The sequence below is a fragment of the Lepisosteus oculatus genome, chromosome 3 (genome assembly GCF_040954835.1).
Source record: "Lepisosteus oculatus isolate fLepOcu1 chromosome 3, fLepOcu1.hap2, whole genome shotgun sequence".
NCBI classification, from domain to species: domain Eukaryota; kingdom Metazoa; phylum Chordata; class Actinopteri; order Semionotiformes; family Lepisosteidae; genus Lepisosteus; species Lepisosteus oculatus.
The window spans coordinates 5,567,308-5,586,026 of record NC_090698.1 but is presented as its reverse complement, the minus strand read 5'-3'; the positions used below and the strand labels follow the sequence as shown (position 1 = coordinate 5,586,026).

Here is an 18,719-nt window from a genome sequence, read left to right as displayed (position 1 = left end):
TTTTCCAATTTCCAGAACAGCTACGCAGGAATTGCAGTTTTTTTTAATCAAATGCTCCAACACAGAGCCAATATGTACTTTATTTTATTCTGGGTAGTAGATTTCTGTATCTGTTATAAGGCAGTATATGTTTTTTTTTTTCATTTTGATCTTCAGAGCCTTTAGCTCCTACAGTGCAAGCCACCTTTTTATCAGTCAGTTCCCATTGATGTCAATCTCTCCCAAGCTTAGCCTCAGCAGTTTGCACAGAGCAGGTCTGCATTTTCAGTCGTTCTTCACTGTTTTGCCAAGATGACAGTTATTCGCTCAGGCGACAAGTTCACTTGTGAAGTTTGCCCACTGCGGTGATCGCACATTGCTAGGAATTTGTAGCGTTGGCTGCCAGACGTACAAATGAATGTTTTGCAGCCTTGCAGTGCGTTGAGTAACTGATGTCCACAGTGCAGCTCGCTGCAGGCGTGTCAGTGTGTAGGGAGGTGTGATGGGACCTCGATCTCTCTGTCTATCAGAGACGCCAATTCACACAAACACCCACACGCGCGCACACCCGTGTCCCTCAGCTGAATTCTCAGAAGTTTCCCTGCAGAATCTCCCGTGCTTTTCTGCAGGACAGCTATCAGAGGAAAGTGAGCTCTACAGGCGACCAGAGGGTGTAAACCCTACATACTGCAGCCCACAAATAAAGGAAAGACCGACCATGCCATTCATGACCCTCACAGCTGTGAGAGAAAGTGTGTTCCTGTTTGCAAACTGCTCATGTGAAAACATTGACCGATTTGATTTTTTGAGCAACCGCCTGTATTGGCACCTCAGGTTCAAGTTTCTGAAAATAATCATCTGCAAGTTTTGCTGGGGGGAAAATGCACTGAAAATCTTCTTCTCCTTTTCAGTCTTTCCCTCCCACTAACAAACGGGTTTAATTCTTCAGTTCTTATACTATGCTATAAAACTCAGTTTTCACCGCAGATACAGGGCTCCATATTACAATGGCGGTAAAGTTTTTAGAACTACTATGAATTGTTCTTTTATCCTGATTGATAATAGACTTATTCAGATTACATTCATCATGCTGATTTCACTGTCGGCTGCATTCATTTATCCTCGGTTAGAAGTAGAAAATGTGATCTACAGCAGTACCACGTGGATAGCTCTTTATGTTTAATCATACTTTGGGGTTGATCTGGGAGTTAAATTGAACCTTCTGTATTAACACAAACAAGGATTGCACAGCTTCTGCTGTGCACAAGAACAGAGATGGTTTCCACGGCGCGATTGAAGAGCGCTGGGCTTTAACGGAGCGACAGCAGACTGCTGCGCGGAGTCAGACCCGAGCACCCCTGGCAGGCCTCTCTCGTGCTGTGGGGGGGCTTACAGTAGTGCAGCCGAGGTGTACTGTACCGTCACCCTGCCCTTCCTGCGGTAGCGTCTCAGCGGTCGCTGGAGTTTCCAGGCAGAGAGCAGTCGGAACTCGCAGCTGCGCTGCCAGGTAGAGAGAGGAAGTGACGCGCAGCCTTTTTTTTTTTTCTTGATGTGTCCTAAATCAGAAACAGGAACACGGGAGGTCTGGCGCTCACCTCCCTGTCTCCCTGACCCCTCCCCCTCCTCTGGTTCTTTCTGTCCACTCCTTCCACTCCGCTGGGCTCCTGCATTCTCAAAATAAACACCATACGCACGAGTTCGCTCACCCTTTCCCACAGCTCGGGCTAGCTTTGTGTGTCAGACTTACGTATTTCCTGTCAAAAGCTCAGGAGTTCTGAAGAAGAAATACCACATGAACTTAATAATCCCCCGTAAAAGTGTTCAGATCAGATCACTTTATTGGCCATATACAATTTCTTGCATTAGGAATTTGTCTTTTTGCAGACCCTAGCTTGCTCTCCATGAGACACACAGACAGGGAGAGAAGTTTGGGGTCAGAGTGCAGGGTCAGCCATTGTACAGCGCCCCTGGAGCAGTTGGGGTTAAGGGCCTTGCTCAGGGGCCAAATCGAGTAGGATTCCTCTGCCGGCTGTGGGATTTGAACCAGCAACCTTCCAGCCACAGGCGCAGGTCCTCAGCCACAGTGCAACCACTCCACTCAAACCACTCCAACCACTCCCAATGTGTTGAGGGAGAGTCAGAGTCTACCCCAGCAAGCAACGGGCACAATGCAGGGTACACCACTCCATCACACAGATGCACACACTTACACAAAGGACCTACAGTAATTAACCTACCAGTATGTTTTTGGACTGTGGAAAGAAAATGGGGCACCCAGTGTAAACCCACTGAAACATGGGGAGACCATACAAACTCCACACAGACAGCACCACAGGTCTGGAATTGAACCCAGGGCCCTGGCAGTGCAAGGCAGCAATGCTAACTCCTGTGCCACTGTGCCACCCTTAGCCATTTATTGTTTTCTAGTATTTTTGGCTCTAGTTATAGATGAAAGAGTTTGCACAAAAAATGTACACAGAAATTTTTTTGTTTTCTTCTGTCATCCTTCTGAAGTTTAGAATTGCACTTCCTTAGAACTACTGGCAATGCGTCAGCATTGATGGGTGTGAATACAGAAATAAAGTTACTTAGTAAAATAAAAAAAAAGTTTACTTTATAAAATAATATAAACCATAATAGGCCTAGAATTCTCAGATCCCCGCTACATGGGGGTTGTAATGTCCATTAAATCTCAGATTAGATTTTTTTCAGCCTAAAAACATTCTATTTACATCCTATGACATTTTTGTTGTATCTTTGAGTTTGGTATGGCACCACACTGGCGTGAGCAAACCAAGCTGCATTGACTTGAGAGCTCATTGTAACATCTGTAGACCTCTAGGGCAAAAGGGCCAACAGAATAATTACAATAGGTATGTGACGGGTTAAGATCTTTTTTTTATCACTGTCCCTTGGTTCCTGATTCAGTGATGATTGAAATCTCAGGAGGCAGCTTCTGCAGAATTTCTGCAGCTGCAGGACATACAGTACAGAGACTACTGCATGGGTATCTGCAGAGCTTGCACTGCACCACCTGAAAGCAGAGCGTGTTGGCTGGAAACTATAACCACCTGAACATTTCTGAAATATTTTTAAATAATTGGCCATTGACATCCTTGGGCCAGATACACTCAGAGCAAAGTCTGCCCTGAAATCGTCCTTTCCATCCACTACATAGAGACATCTTCAACTTATCAACACAAAGCACTGCCTACATTTTCTCCTATCTACTTTCACAGCAAGACAGTTCTTGCGTGACACTATCCAAACACAGTGGAAAGCTGATAACTTCAACCCACTATCATAGTTCGATAGGCACGTTGCTTGCTGCATTAAAAGTAGCTGCTGTGAAACAGATGCATTACGCTGGCACAACGCCAAGCATGGGGTGGAGCACGCTCAAACACCTCATTGTCTAGTGTAACGTGAACTCGTGAGCTTGTGGGCCTTTATGCAAACCCTCGGGAAGAGGCTAATGTACCCTGCCAGGCTGGTGGGTGGAGGGCGTCATGTAGAAGTAATGTAGAGTAATGTAGAAAAAAAGTAGACAGTTCCTCTATTTTGGATTGGTATGTCAGGTAATTATAGGCAAATGGCAATCACTAAATAGAGCTAATGGCAAACGCTGTCCCGATCTGACGCTGTGGTTTACACAGGTTTTGCTCTGTCTTTCCACCCAGCTTCTTCTTTTTATTTTTAAGTAATTATATGTGAAACAAATAATAGACGCATTAGTGCGTACCAAAATAGACGCACGAATGAGGAACTCAAACGAGCTCAAGAGCAGAGGGAGCGTGGTTGAGCGTCACTTATTTTAATATTTGCACTTTAGTTTCAATAATCACCTTTGGAAAGATACTTGCAGGCTTGGAAATCAGTAGAAACGGCACTGCACCCAACCCCACAAGTTAGGTGCGGAACCTGACGTGTTTTAGACATGAATTCTCCTCAGTTCTGATTGATGTTCGGAATGAAGGAAAACACAATCTCCTCTTTCGTACCCCTAACGTGCCAGATCGTCCCAGATGTTGAGAGGACCGCGTCGAAGGATTCAAGCGCATTCCTTCATTGCTATCTTGGACAGTTTGGCTGGATGGAGGTGCCACCATTCCCAAGTGAAACTGCGGTGTTGTACAGCTGTCCAGGAGCTGCATGCAGTAATCCATCCAGCGCCGTTGTGTTCGTTTCTTTTAAAAAAACTTAGTGCGTGTTTGAAGTGTGGGTGTGCATATAGAAACATCTCTGTTTCCGAATTTCACCTCTGGGGTTTGAAATAAATTCGGATCTGCAAAGGATTAAGCGGTTTGTTGAACACAGTCAGAAGTAGCTGCTGATTGTGATCATGGATGTTGTGAAGGGACACTGAAAGGGCAGCTCAAATAACCTGCATCGCCCCCACTTACCATACAAGGAGAGGTCTTCCTCCCCTAGAATGTCTCCACCTGTCCACCCAGGTCCTAGGCAGTCAAGGTGAGACTGCAAAGCATCTTATATGTAGAAATCGAGATCTCTTCCGAGGCTCTGAAGCCACGGTAATGGAATTCAGTCTTACTCTCAGCCACTGTGGATCCAACGCTGTTGTCTGGAGTCTCTCTTAACCTGGCTGAACTTGAACTTTATTGCCATATGTAACCAGTACACGTACTGGTACAATGGAATTCTTACTTGCAGAAAGTCTCTCAATTGTTAAAACAAGTGTAAAAACACAAAGTGCAGACAGTGCATCAAGACAACAAACAGTAGACAGTGTACAAGTAAACAAGTAAACAGCTTGAATGTAAACAATGCAGACGTGTAAACAATGACTGGAGATGTGCAATAAGAAATCATAATGAGGTAGAGGGTGTAGGTGTGGGCCGAGGGGCAGGGCTAACTGTGTTGCCAATCACACTGCTTGTGGATGGTCTCCTTAAAGCCTGGAGAAAACTCATTTTCAGGCTCTTCTCCGGGCCTCAGAATGCGTTTGTTACGTTATCATGTGCATCAAAGCCAGGCCCCTTGATTTTGAATGTCGAGCATTACCGCTCGCCCCGGAGCACAGCGGGGATGAACCCTCCAGCCCGTGGGATTGTGACCTGGCTGTCAGCGGGATTCCCTAACCCAAAGCACATGGCTCAGCTTGGCTCCCTGGGACGGGACTCCGCGTGGCGCTCTGGGATTGTGACGATTCTGCCACTGAGAAAGGCACCACTGGTAACTCCTTGCCATAGCGGTGAGCTCAGCTGGCGACTGCAAATTGGGAGGATAGAAACATACGCTGCTGATGCTGAAGACTTAGACATGTTACGCTCTAACAGAAATTGCAATGGACTGTGTGTATGTCATGAGCACCAACAATCTATTCAAAGCCTACTTTTTATATTTCCTGCCCACTTTTTACTGTTCTAACAGCTAACGCTGATAAAAACAAATCCAAGTAAAAAGTAAATGTGCAGCCAGTCTGAAATGTTGTATCCCCTCCGTTCTGTTCACCCTCCACTCTCGCTGACTCTCTGTGCTCAACAGCAGGTGCTCCTCTCCACACAGCCACTGAGCTGAAAGGCTACTTTGCGTCCTACAAAACACACATCTGGCAGGATTAATGGTCAGTTTCAAACAAAATGCCTATCATTTCCTAAAGTCTCTCTACAGAAATAAGATAATAATAATATCACTTTATTAACCTTATACAATTTTTTGCATGTATAGGGTTATTGCTCTCCATGAGACACACAGACAGGGAGAGAAGCTTGGGGTCAGAGCACAGGGTCAGCCATTTATACAGCACCCCTGGAGCAGTTGGGGTAAAGGGCCTTGCTCAGGGGCCCAATGGAGTAGGATTCCTCTGATAGCTGCGGGATTTGAAACAGCAACCTTCAAGCCACAGATGCAGATCCTGAGCCACAGAACCAGCGCTCCACCCTTGAGTGAGTGAGAAGAGTAGAGCAATGCAATCTAGGAATCTGGGACAGCCTTGTGTAGCTGCTATCCCAGATTAAAAAAAAACCTCAGAAGCGGCCCCAGACTTCTGCGCGCATGCGCTTGCCTTCACAGGAGGTGGCCTGCGTGTGAGAGACGTTCTGTTCTAATGGACTGGGGTTGAGGAAGGGTGTCCAGGGAGGCTGCAGGACTCTAGGAGAAAAACCCGCGGGATGAATCAAGTATCCCACCTGAAGTAACGGATAATTACTGTCGACCGATACTCTCCTCTTCAGCCTACCGCCCGTCTTCTTAACGACTTGGAGATTCTGCCTGTATTTCCAGAAAACGGCTACAGGCACCTGAGGTCTGTGTGAGGGGATTAGTAATGAACAACTGTGTTGTGGGTCTTTTTTTTTGCCAATGAGCCGGCATTTGCTGGGGGCTGGTGATGCAAGCCCTTCTGCAAACACCGCAGGAGAGGGAGATGTTCGACAGCCGGGCTGTGTTGAAAGACGGGGGGCTTGGTGGTCGTTGTGTTTGCGGTCTCGAGCCCCTGTCGGCCGGCTGGGCTCAGCTGTCCTTCTCGTCCACATCAGTCCGCCCGAACTTTCCGAAGCGGGGTGGTGTTTCAGCGGAAACGCGCGCGGCGCGGCCGATGGTCTTCCTGTTGTTTTGCCTTCTCTGAACTCTTTGCTTGCCAGCCCCATCAACCTGTCGAGAAGATCATGGGCTCTCTGCCTTTTTCCACTGCTCAGCGATGGGGGGTGGCTGGAGGAGGGGCGGGGGGAGACTGCTATTTTCAACCTTTGAGCGTTAGGCAGGCATCTAAATATAGGTCCTGTCAGCCAATACAGAGCGAAAATCGAAAAGGTCTTGAGCGGTTTTTTTTACATCTGTCTAGCAAACGATGAGTGTGAGAAAATAACTGTATTTGGGTCTTCACCCCCCAGCACGGGAATATGTTGGATAAACAAGCATGAACATCAATATGTTCATATCATAGTATTGGTGTTACAATACAATTTTATAGTGTGTTAATATCTTGGCACTGGACACCTGAGTGAAATCAATGTTCTCAGTGTAATAGAACACTGCAGAGGTTATTATTTAGATCAGGGGCTTTCAGCTCTGGTCCCAAGACAGCTACGGTCCTGCAGGTAAAGGTATTGAGCAGAGATCTCCTGTGGAGTACACAGGAGTGTAATTGTTCTTGTCTGTGTTGTATGAGAGGCTCTTGTGGGGACAGTGTCTGGCCTGTGTCTGTGTTGTACAAGAGGCTCTTGTGGGGGCCAGTGTCTGGTCTGTGTCTGTGATGTATGAGAGGCTCTTGTGGGGGCCAGTGTCTGGCCTGTGTCTGTGTTGTATAAGAGACTCCTGTTGGGGCCAGTGTCTGGTCTGTGTCTGTGTTGTATGAGAGGCTCTTGTGGGGACAGTGTCTGGCCTGTGTCTGTGTTGTACAAGAGGCTCCTGTGGGGGCCAGTGTCTGGTCTGTGTCTGTGATGTATGAGAGGCTCTTGTGGGGGCCAGTGTCTGGCCTGTGTCTGTGTTGTATAAGAGACTCCTGTTGGGGCCAGTGTCTGGCCTGTGTCTGTGTTGTATAAGAGACTCCTGTTGGGGCCAGTGTCTGGCCTGTGTCTGTGTTGTATAAGAGACTCCTGTTGGGGCCAGTGTCTGGCCTGTGTCTGTGTTGTATAAGAGGCTCTTGTGGGGGCCAGTGGCCGGCCTGCGTCTGTGTTGTTTACCAGTGTAGTTTCTCTGTGGGTGGAAAGCACTGCACATGGTGGTGATGTCATCATCATAGAATGTTCCATTAGTGAAAAGGTTCCATCAGGGGGGAGTAGAGGGGTCCCGGCCAGCCCACCCTTGCGGGGTCACCTTAGCAAAACATGAATGAAGCTTGCAGAAAACCTGCACAGCAGCTCTGCACGGACTCTGCATCATAATTGCCAAGTGTGCCATTTGTATTTTACAGTGTTTCCTTTCCGTGACACTATGCGGTCACCTTAAATAACAGTAAACACTCAGTTCAACAGACTAACAGGGGAGAAGGGGTGTCTGTTATGGCCAAATGTCTATTCAACCTCAAATTAGATTTTATCGGCCCCAGAACATCTATACAGTACATACTATTTATGCTTATTGGATCTTTTGACTCATTTTATCACAATTGCAATCAACACAGTGAAAATGTGTTTATTATATTATATATTATTATATATATACTCAAGCTCTTAACTTAATTTCTCTTTAGTATACTGTACAAAATTGGCTAAAGCATACAAAACACAAATAACACCCATCTTTAACAAGTGACTTATCCCTGCACTATTGATACTCCTGAGTTTTTAACCTATTTAGAGTTTTTTTAAACATATTATTAACATTTTAGTTTTTTTAGTTTTTTAGTTTTAATTGCTAAAGCGTACAAAACACAGACAATACCTCTATAAACTGCTCCAGCCCTATATGGCATCATTAACATTCATTCCTTTTTGGCCTTTTAGTCCTCTCCCCACACACCAGCTCTCAGTGGGAGGAGAGCAGAGTGATGAAGCCATTTCAGAGAGGGGGATTATTAGGAGGCCATGATTGGTAAAGTCCAGGGGGAAATTTCCAAAAGATAAAGATAAAGACTGTGTCCACTAAAATCCAATGTCTGTTAAACCAAGGGTTTGATAGATAGATACTTTATTGATCCCGTGAGGGAAATTGCAGTGCAAAAGCAGCTTAACACAGACAACACAGCCACAGTGTAACGAATGACACAATAATAATAATTGTACAATACATACAATACAATCAGTACAGTGAGGGTGCACTAAAAGAGTTACTCACAGTCCGGACACACAAAGAACAAACTAGAACAGAACAGTACGCAGTAAAATCGTATCGCACATATGAATATAAATATAGATGTAAATATAGATATAAATATAAATGTATTACATGGGTCCCTGGCATATATTGCACAAAAAATGGTTGTAAGCGGGAAAAGAAAAAGAACAGATGTATCAGTTTACCGTTCAGTCCAGAAACAGGTCACTGTCAGTGTTGCCTCTGCCCAGACGCAAGGTGGGTGCGTCGTACAGTCTTATGGCAGAAGGCAAGAATGACCTCCTGTAGCGCTCCCTGTCGCACCGTGGATGAATCAGTCTATTGCTGAACGTGCTCTTAATTTCTACAAGCCTGTCATAGAGGGGATGAAATTTGCTGTATTTCAGTAGAGTATGATTAATAATAATAATAATAATAATAATAATTGCTTACACTTATATAGTGCTTTTCTGGACACTCCACTCAAAGCGCTTTACAAGTAATGGGGATCCCCTCCAGCCCCACCAATGTGCAGCATCCACCTGGATGTCATTTGTCACATCCTAGCTCTTGTATGGGCATTGAGAGAAGACCAGAGGTTGGAGGATTTTTTTCAAGACATAGTGCTTTGTTTAACACAGAACAAAATGCAACGCATTCAGCTCAAAAAGGAAGAAGAAACTCCAGCTTTTTGAAAAACTCAAAAACCGACGTTGAGCTCGGCTGCCTGCTTAGCATCTTTTCTGAGCTAGAAGCTGCCACCCGAGGAGTTAACTGGCTGATGGCCCAGCCAATGAGAACTAGGCCTGCCATGGCCATTTTAATGCCAGTCAACTAACAATTAACATGAAGCTGCTCAATCCTGCCGGCACCCTCCATACAGCGCATCTCTCACACACACCAAAGCAGAATCCCAGGCACTGGGCAAGGAAGCCTAGTGACTGCTGTGGATAACACCTGGAAGCCCAAGGAGCACCCAGCCCTGGAGCCAGCTGGCCAGTCATGAGCCCCTGACTGCAGTCGACTAATAATAATAATAATAATAATAATAATAATAATAATAATAATAATAATTGCTTATACTTATATAGCGCTTTTTCTGGACACTCCACTCAAAGCGCTTTACAGGTAATGGGGACTCCCCTCCACTACCACCAATGTGCAGCCCCACCTGGATGACTAATGACTAATGACGGAGTCTCGACAATAAGGCTCAACCTGTCCTCGCTAGAAGCTCCTTTACTGTGTCACTCATGAGCCTCCCAACTATAGTTTTGAAGCCATTATACAAATTGTGGTTAGGATGGACGTGGGGCAGTGAAATTCTCATCCCACAGTGGGTAAAGTTGGGTTTTACTCTCACAGATGCAAGTTCCCCAACATGAGCTGACCGCACACTTGCACCGGACAGTCCACTGCCACCAGCAACAGGACGAATGGACTGTGCACCAGATGCTGGCCCATCTAAAGTCTGGCATCCCCCGTAATCACTCCGAAGCTGATCAGCTAACATTTGTCTGCAAACGTTAGTGTAGGGGAATTTAGGGAATCCACACGTAGCGCAAAACTAAAGCGTGTGTCATTATCTGATTGAGTTCTTCTGCTTTCACTTTCAGGCACGAAACAAGCAGAGCGGAGAGCTGGCAGCCATCAAAATCATCAAGACGGAACCAGGTGAGTCGGGCTGATCAGCAGTTCTGGCCTTTTCAGCAGAAAGCCGAAGGGAGGTGGCACGGAAAGTGTTTTTTATTTTTATGGGTACCAGTTTTATCCAGAGCCATTTGCACTGCATCCTATTTATACAGCAAAGACTTTCACGTAGCAATCTGAGTAAGGTAGCTTGCTCAAAGCACAACAGTGCTCTAGCTAGTATTCGAACCCACAACCTTTCAGTTAAGAGCTCTCAGCCCTCAGCCCTAACTACCTTTCCTCACTGCTGCCGTAAACTAGACTCTATATCAACACACCTGTATTAACGCTCAGTACAGCCAGAGATACTGTATATACTGTAGTAAAGCATGATGCCTACAAAGGTGATGTACTGAATGGTATGAGCATGGTTCGGCTATGAGAAAATTTCCTGTGGCCGAGTTTCATCCAGGGGTTGCATGTCTTTGGAGAACTGGTAACTGCAGCTCCTGGTGACAGCCGAGGGGTAAATAAGGGTGGGGCAATAGCAGAACTGCGAGTGAAATTTGTTCCACTTTTTTTCAAACTCCTATTAAAAGCACATAAGTGAAACAATTTACCAAAACCTTGGAGGAAGAGAAAATGAGTTTGCTGTCCAGGCGTTTCTTCACTCTGAGTCCAGGATTAATATAATCTCTTCTTCCCACCTGTGAACAATTAACTGGCACTTCTATAAAAGTTCAGCTTTTGCAGATACCGGTGAGGATGTTTTCTCTAAAATGTGATTGACTTCCTTATGTGAACAATGTACAACTGGAGATTGTGTATGTGTTGCCTGATCATCTTTAGGGTACATATTTGAACCACAACTTTAATTTGCACTTTGAACTCTTTACAGTTGGTAGAAAAAGGTAGCTGTAATGACGGTATAATTAACAGCAATAAGCAGGCGACACAAACACACTCCACAGTTGCAGTTTTTCTAGTACAAAGGATGCTGTCGTCATGCTGAGACATCAGGGTCTGCAGTGTAAGAGATAAGAGGAGATGGGTATCTATAAAGGGTCACAAAGATATTCATGAATTCTTCAAAACCCAGCCTCTTTGCAGTGTTCCCAAACTTTTGAAGGTTTATGTATGTTGACTTAAACTCTCCTGTATATTTTAATTGTCTCTTGTAAAGGGTTACACCTTAAGCATGTCCGAAGATTCTACAGCACAAAAACTTTAGAAATTGTCCTTGTTATCAGCTCAAAACTAAAGCCTATGAAACCTACCTGGAGTGAAAAGATTAGGTGGGTTGATCAGAAGCTTCACATCAACATTTCTGCAACTTCCCTTTTCCTCCCAAAAGAGGAGAAGCTATACAATCTGCACATCTACTCAGGAAATAAACATAACTCAATTCATTTCAGACACTCAGACAGCACCAACCTGAGGCCTGCTCATCCTGTGGACTGTACTGTTGTTAGCTGCCAGAAAACACCCCCAGCACGAAGGATGAATGAGTACTGAAACACTGCCTCAGGTTTTTCACCTGACAGAAAGGGTTAGCTCTCGTCTTCCCCTGACCCCAGGTGTTCAGATCACAGTACATATCCCCCCACTCACCACACAGAAAGTCCCCACAGACGCTGCGAAACCAACCTCACTACAAAGTCATTTAATCACAGATGAAGAGCCCAAAAGTGATGCCTATCAACCTGGATTCAGAAATTCTATATTGCAGTTTTGTAGCCGCCTCTGCAATAGAGCAGTTACACTGACCGACTTTCGGGACAGAACCTTTCCAGTTTTGAACAGCGAAGAAAACGAGGGAACCTGATAGAGGTATTCAAAATCTCAAAAGGCAATGACAAAGTCAACCTAGCAGACTTATAATAATAATAAAAAAAGATTTTATATAGAGCCTTTAAAGGTGGCCTCTCAAAGCGCTTTACAGGATGACAAAAACAATTAATAAGAAGAATACAACAATAAATAAAAAGAATACACAAGATAAGACACAATTACAATATACAGAGGAGACCATGGATGGTGGTACTAAGAAGAGCAGAGGGGTGAAGAATGGAACCAGTGAAGTAAAGGCTCTTCTAAAGAAGAGGGTTTTGAGTCTGGATTTGAAGGAGTTTAGAGAAGGTGACTCTCTGATATCCTTGGGGAGAGAGTTACTGAGCTTGGGGGTGTAACAGGAGAAGGCACTGTCACCCATACAATGTAGACAGGCTTGGGGGACAATAAAGAGGGCAGAATTTGAAGAGCAAAGGTTGCTAGGTGGGGAGTAGGGTGATAATAGTTCAGACAGGTACTGAGGTGCCAAGCCATGCACACTTCACAATCAGCAGTGGAACACCAACCAGAGGACATAAGTGGTGAAGTATTTGGAAGTGCATTTAAAATGTACTTATTTACCACATAAGTGGGAGTGTGGAACAAGCTACCCAGCCATGTTGTCTGAAGCTGATGCCCCGGTGTATTTCAAGAACTGGCTGCTCAAGATACTTGGATCAATCAGCTACTATCAACTTCCAGATGGGCTGGGTGGACTAAAGAGCCTTTTCTTGTTTACAACTATTATTATGTCTTGTGGCAGCAGCACAGTAAGACCCAGGAGATGGCTTTTATTTGATGCAGTATCTTTCATAACAGAAATCTCAAAAGTGCAAAATCTTTATAATTTATAAATAATATAAATGCAAAGTATGCAATAAGCTCTTCACTAATATACCTCTACATATAAGAGCATACCGCCTCTTCCTCAACGCCACTGCCTCCGAGTTGAAGGTTGACCTTGGAAACTGTTCCAGTCTCGGGGCTTAGCTACACAGTACTTCTTGGTCAATGTAAAGAAAGGAATGAGACGGTTGCTGGCCCACTATAGTGAGCATCATGCAGTATGTGACTAACAACATACGGAATTTAATGCTGTGATCCACAAGAAACAAGACCTTACCAAAATAGGAGCTGCGAGATCACAGGACTTTGTTTTTGATAAAACCAACATTTTCTGTTCTGGACAATTAACTTTAAAAATACCATTAGGTAAGTCAGGGATGTCTGGATCCAGTCCTGTACGGCAACTATGTCCTTCAAAGTGGCAATAGTTGAAGAGCCAGGTGAACTTGTCAGATAGGTCCAATTAAGATGGCAATGAACTTATTGAGGTCATTAACAGCTGTGTTGGAATGAAAACCTGTCGACTCACCAGGCTTCAGTCTAAACTAGGTTTGATCTCAAACGAGCTCTGCTGTGTGGGAGTTTATAAACCTCAAAAGAAAGGCAATGTGTTTGTGACTCTCTGAGACCAGGTGTTCAGGGTCAACAACAACTCTTGATGCTTTTAGCCTGGGAATTCAATTCTGTTTCAGCATTACAAGGCATTGCAATCTTCACCAGAAGAACAGACAAAAAAGCAAAAAAGGAAGAGAAACAAATATTGCTCACACCAAGGAACTCTTATTGTGTTTCGTGGTTGCCATCTGCTGCAAATGCATGAAGTTTTGCCTGCAAAGCATGTTTTCCCATAATTACTCTAAATCTTTAAAAAATCCCAGGCAGATTTTCAGATGGTTTTCTTTGCCCAATTTAAATGTTTTATGAAAGTTGAGTAAAAACTCAAAAAGCCCCACCCTCAACTCAGAGGCAACACAGCCATGGAAATGAGCGATGAAATAATATACCTGTGTATTGTGACCCCCCGAACCGATTTTAATTGGTGAATGAAAAAGAATGGGTGTGTGGGACTCCATTCTTACACCAGAGCATTAAGTAACTCGGAATTATTTTTTTTTCCGGCGTACAAAACTGCAAAGGAAGTTTGTGTCTACCCTCAGAGAGAGAAAAGGGGGATTCACAACCGGGTTTAACTACCAACAGGTCCTCCCTCTCACTGCTCCCCTCGACGCCATTCAGTCAGAGAGGAAGGATACAGGGGAGTGAGTCATAAGGAGTGAGGGAGAGTGAGATGGTGACAGAAAGCGAGGGAGGGAGCCTTTGAGCTGTGCGTTTCGTGCTTCCTGTGAGAGACCAGCCAGAGACCACAGACACCTGAGAGAAAGAGAGCAAGAGCAATGCAGAGCTGCAAGCAGAGAGGCTGAGAGAGGGGGCCGGGGCAGAGAGGCAGAATGAGAGGAGGGTGGAGAGGCGAGGGGAGAAATGAAGGGAGAGAAAGAGTGCATGCACTGGGCAGGGGAGGAGAGGAGGACAGAGGACAGAGAGAGAGGTGTGGAGGGTGGGTGAGTGCTTTGGGGAAAAGGGAGAGAAACAGCATCACACCACTGCTCAGAGAAAGAGTGAAGCACTCTGCAAATCTCCTCCAACAGTGAGCAGAACACACCGATAACGGCATATCCTACCCCTACACAGGCACTGCGTGCCCAGTGAAAAGACGGTTTTCTCTTCTTCTCAAAAGCAAGCGCCATTCATTTAGAAACTGGCAAAGCTTTTCTGAAAAAAAAGGGTTTCTGAAAAAGGTTTTCACCTTTTCTGAAACGTCTTTCTTTTTTCAAATGACAAACGTTAAAATTGAAGCGGTTTACTTCCATGACAAAATGCGTCCGCGTTTCTTGCCGTTTTAAAATACTCCGGCACCAAAGGTCCCAAAACATCGGACAAATTCACTGTTGCACAGAGGCTGCATTCGTTTATTCGGCACTGTTCTAAAGTTTTGCCTTCTTTAGGCCGAAAAATTAATGAGATATCAACGTGTCCACAACGTGTAAGAATTCTTTTGGTGCAGCCTCACTATGTGATATAATAACTTGATCGAGTCCACTGACACTCCCAGCAGCTCAACTATTATACCTGACAAAGAGCTGTGTAATTCAACACAACAGTCAAAGAAAACATTCTTTTTGCAGATGACAAATGGTGACTTTCTGACCTAGCGGTGAGCATTGGCTGTCATAGTTTCCAAAGCTCTGACCACCAACCTGACTGTCACCACGAAGTATCTAGTACAATAATGTGTGTCATGACGCACGACACGTGTGTGTACGTTAGGAAAAACGTAATGCATTCTGTTACCCCCATACCTGTTCCACTGGACCCTGATACATCATGGCCTCTTGAGTCTGAGGCATTGCTGTTAGCTGTGGAGGATGTTTACCGCAGTATGGTAGAGATGGGTAAACTCAGTATGCTGATTTAGATTTGTCATGTCATCATCAGGAAGTCCCTATACATTGAAAAAAAATCAAACAACACATACTGTATTAAACAGCTTTTTTTTGTAGAAATGCTTAATGAAACATTATGTTATGAAACATTATGCAGATACGAACATTATGGCATCATTCAGGCTGATCAACAGGGGATCTCCTGTGCGGCTCACAGGGTAGTAGTGTCTGTGGCCTCTGTGGGATTCAACACAAGATGTACATCTGTGTCACATGCTTTTCACCAGCCTGCAGATGCTGCCAGGTGGGTGGGTGTGTTTCCCATTCCTGCTCTACAGCCTAGACAAGCATGTGGCTGCTCACTGCTCCCCGAGCCCTAGATGCTGCACGTCATGCCAGCTCATTCCATAAATACTCGACAGGAATCGAGTCTAATCGGCAGTGCATCACCAGCGCAACGGTCACTTTCCGATCTTGCCAGAGGCCTTGGGGATGGTGGGCTGCCAGAATGTTGTCACCTCTGGGAGAGCCCTCTGGAATGGCAGCAGGCAGGATGACTGGGATGATGCGGGGAACTAGCCCAATATCGGGATGTTGCTGTATCTCCATCGGGGTTGTGTTAAGTGCTTTGACAGTCCAGTAAAGATATTCCCAGGATATTCTGTGGAGTACTAGGCGGCTGGTTCAGCAGTGTCAGTATACATGAATATATATGGCTTTTCAGATAGTTTTAACCAGATCTACAAGCTGGGATGATTAAATATGATTCTAATACTACAACATAGTTACATATATATTAGTATCATATTAGTAATAATAAAGTAATCAGCATTGATCATCTGAGACTCAAAAGTTAAACTAATACCTGTAATCATGAATGGTGATTTCAGTATAAATGATTATAAAATGAAAATAAATAATTCAGTCTCCTCAATAGGTACCGATCAATGTAGCACCACGCGGTCAAGTTGCTCTCAAACACTCTGGAGAAACTAGACACTCCTGCCCAGAGCGTCACGCCTGGACCTCCCCATTGGCTGGTCTGTGCATGTCAACACATCGCGCTGCCCTGGACATCTGGGCCCATACTCTCTAATGCCCATCAGGGTACTCTCCACTCCCTAAACCTTAAGACCTAAAACATAAAGTACAACTCCACCTCGACCTGACTTAGTCCAGCCTGCAAAATACCAATAGTACAACGGCACTGTTGTCTTGTTAAGCAGAACTTGATGGTTCTTCCAGGTGTTTTTTTTAGCTTCATTTTCATCAGACTTGGCAATCAACATGTTAAATCCCCTTGTCACTTGTGCTTTCACTAACGAGGTGATTCAGCCCTCGCACAACCAAGTCTCCAGCGCTGAATGATTCATCAAAACACCAACAAAAACCTCTAATCACTATCCAAAATCCTTACAACTATTCATATAAAGGCAAAGTGGTAAGTTCTGTTAGAAGTTCAGTATTGATCATTTTTCTACCCTTCCAGTGTATATACAGTATTACAGTATACCGACTTGTTTCTCTGTTCTCCATGTTAGAGCTGATGTTCACGTTAACTTAGAAAGCTTTTCCTGGGAGACAACAAAGTCTGAAAGTGCCTGTTGATCTAATGCTGTATTTAGAAACCACACTGCATACTGAAAAATGTACAGGTGTTGCCCTATGGTTATTTGTATTTTTGATTACAATTTTTCATAGACATAAAATGACTCAACGCTGTGCAGCTTTCTAAAAAAGTGCTCTACACACGTAGGAACATGACACACACTGTTCAGGATATTTGAGTATTTTGTGGTCTCTGTTTCCGAGCTGGTTTCTTTTTTCATACAAAACCATTACCTTTACCGTTTCAAAAAAACATCAGGGTGTATTTTTATCCTGTTGTGCAACACTGCACTACGGTATTTCATTTCTTAATCATACAATTTATTTCTTCTTTGACAGTCTAACATTCACTGACTTACTCAAAGAAAAAAGTCCGAATAATTCTGACGATTATTGTTGTCCTGCTTGTCTTTCCAGAGGATGACTTCTCCGTGATCCAGCAGGAGATTGTGATGGTCAAGAGCTGCACGCACAGTAACATAGTGGCGTACTTCGGCAGCTACATACGGTGAGCTGGCTCTTGATGGGGTCTTTTCTTCTCTCTGGCTGGGGTCAAAGGTTATCCTGCCTTAGGGAAGGACTGGAGGTCCTGCGGGTTTGATTAGTGTTCTGAGTGAGGAGGAAGAAATAGACCAAACTAAATCTTTTAGTGCTTTCCCCTGTTCTCCAAAAATTATCAGTTGGCAAAAAACAAAATCAAAATGCTGATGTGTTTTGAAGTTCCAGAGAATTACAGAAGACATCCCTACCAGCTGAGTAAAGTTTCCCTTTTTGCTGTTTCATCCCTTATTTGTGGCGAAGCTCCCCTCGTGACTCCTATATTTATTAGGTACTCCAAACTCTGTTCAAAAGACAGTCCACATAGAGCAACAGCAAATGTTTTTAGCATTTGTAGCTTTAAAATCAGATGCCTTTCAGCTAATAGAAAGGTCACTGTCATCAACAGGGACATCCCCGTATTTTGTTTGTCAGTAGCTTCAATCTTTGTGGGGAGCTTTTCTAACTTTGCGTCTTTATATTGGCAGTAATACCCACTGACAGACACAGAAACACCTTCGCTGTGCACACTCAAAGAGCACACTGTCACAAGGGCACACACATGGATGAACAGCTCATCACACACTGGTGTCCCACCACCAGGGAGAGGAGGGGAACTATTCAGGTGTGAAGATGCACACAGAGCCTTCCATATTAAGATGAGCAGCTCTGACACTGAGTTATAGTCATACAGTATATACTGTACATGAAACAATACCTAGCACAACACGGAGCAGGATCTGCTGTAGCTTGGCCTGCGTGAGGCAGGGCCTGACACAGACGCCCATGCAGAACGCTGGCATTGATACCAGAGATGTGCACAGGTGTTGGGGGGAAACTGGGCGGTTCTGTTCTGTTGCTGCTGGTGGTAGGGGGTGGGTTGATTTCAATAAAATCCGCGCTAAAAAAACCCCGGGAAAAACAGAAAAGCACAGGCATTTTACAGGAGTCTGAGGAACCGCCAGAGTCACTCTGTGAGCACGGTGGTCGCCGCTTTTAACAGCCTTGTGTGTGTGTGTGTCCTGCAGCGCGAACAAGCTGTGGATCTGCATGGAGTACTGCGGAGGGGGATCCTTGCAGGATGTGTACCACGGTAAGCGGGGGGGAGTGAGGGCGGGGTGGCCCGGTTTTACA

At 44.8% G+C, this 18,719-nt stretch overlaps 1 protein-coding gene across 4 annotated transcripts in view; it reads left to right on the top strand.

Annotated features, from left to right (window-relative positions):
* The window catches only part of LOC102688701 (mitogen-activated protein kinase kinase kinase kinase 5), a 53,432-nt gene that overhangs the window by 8,382 nt on the left and 26,331 nt on the right, over window positions 1-18,719 (top strand). For all 4 annotated transcript variants that reach the window (XM_069186385.1, XM_069186384.1, XM_069186383.1 and 1 more), the window contains exons 2-4: window positions 10,311-10,368; window positions 17,466-17,556; window positions 18,614-18,678. In XM_069186385.1, coding sequence (XP_069042486.1) covers window positions 10,311-10,368; window positions 17,466-17,556; window positions 18,614-18,678 — 214 coding nt within the window. The remainder of the gene's footprint in view (window positions 1-10,310; window positions 10,369-17,465; window positions 17,557-18,613; window positions 18,679-18,719) is intronic.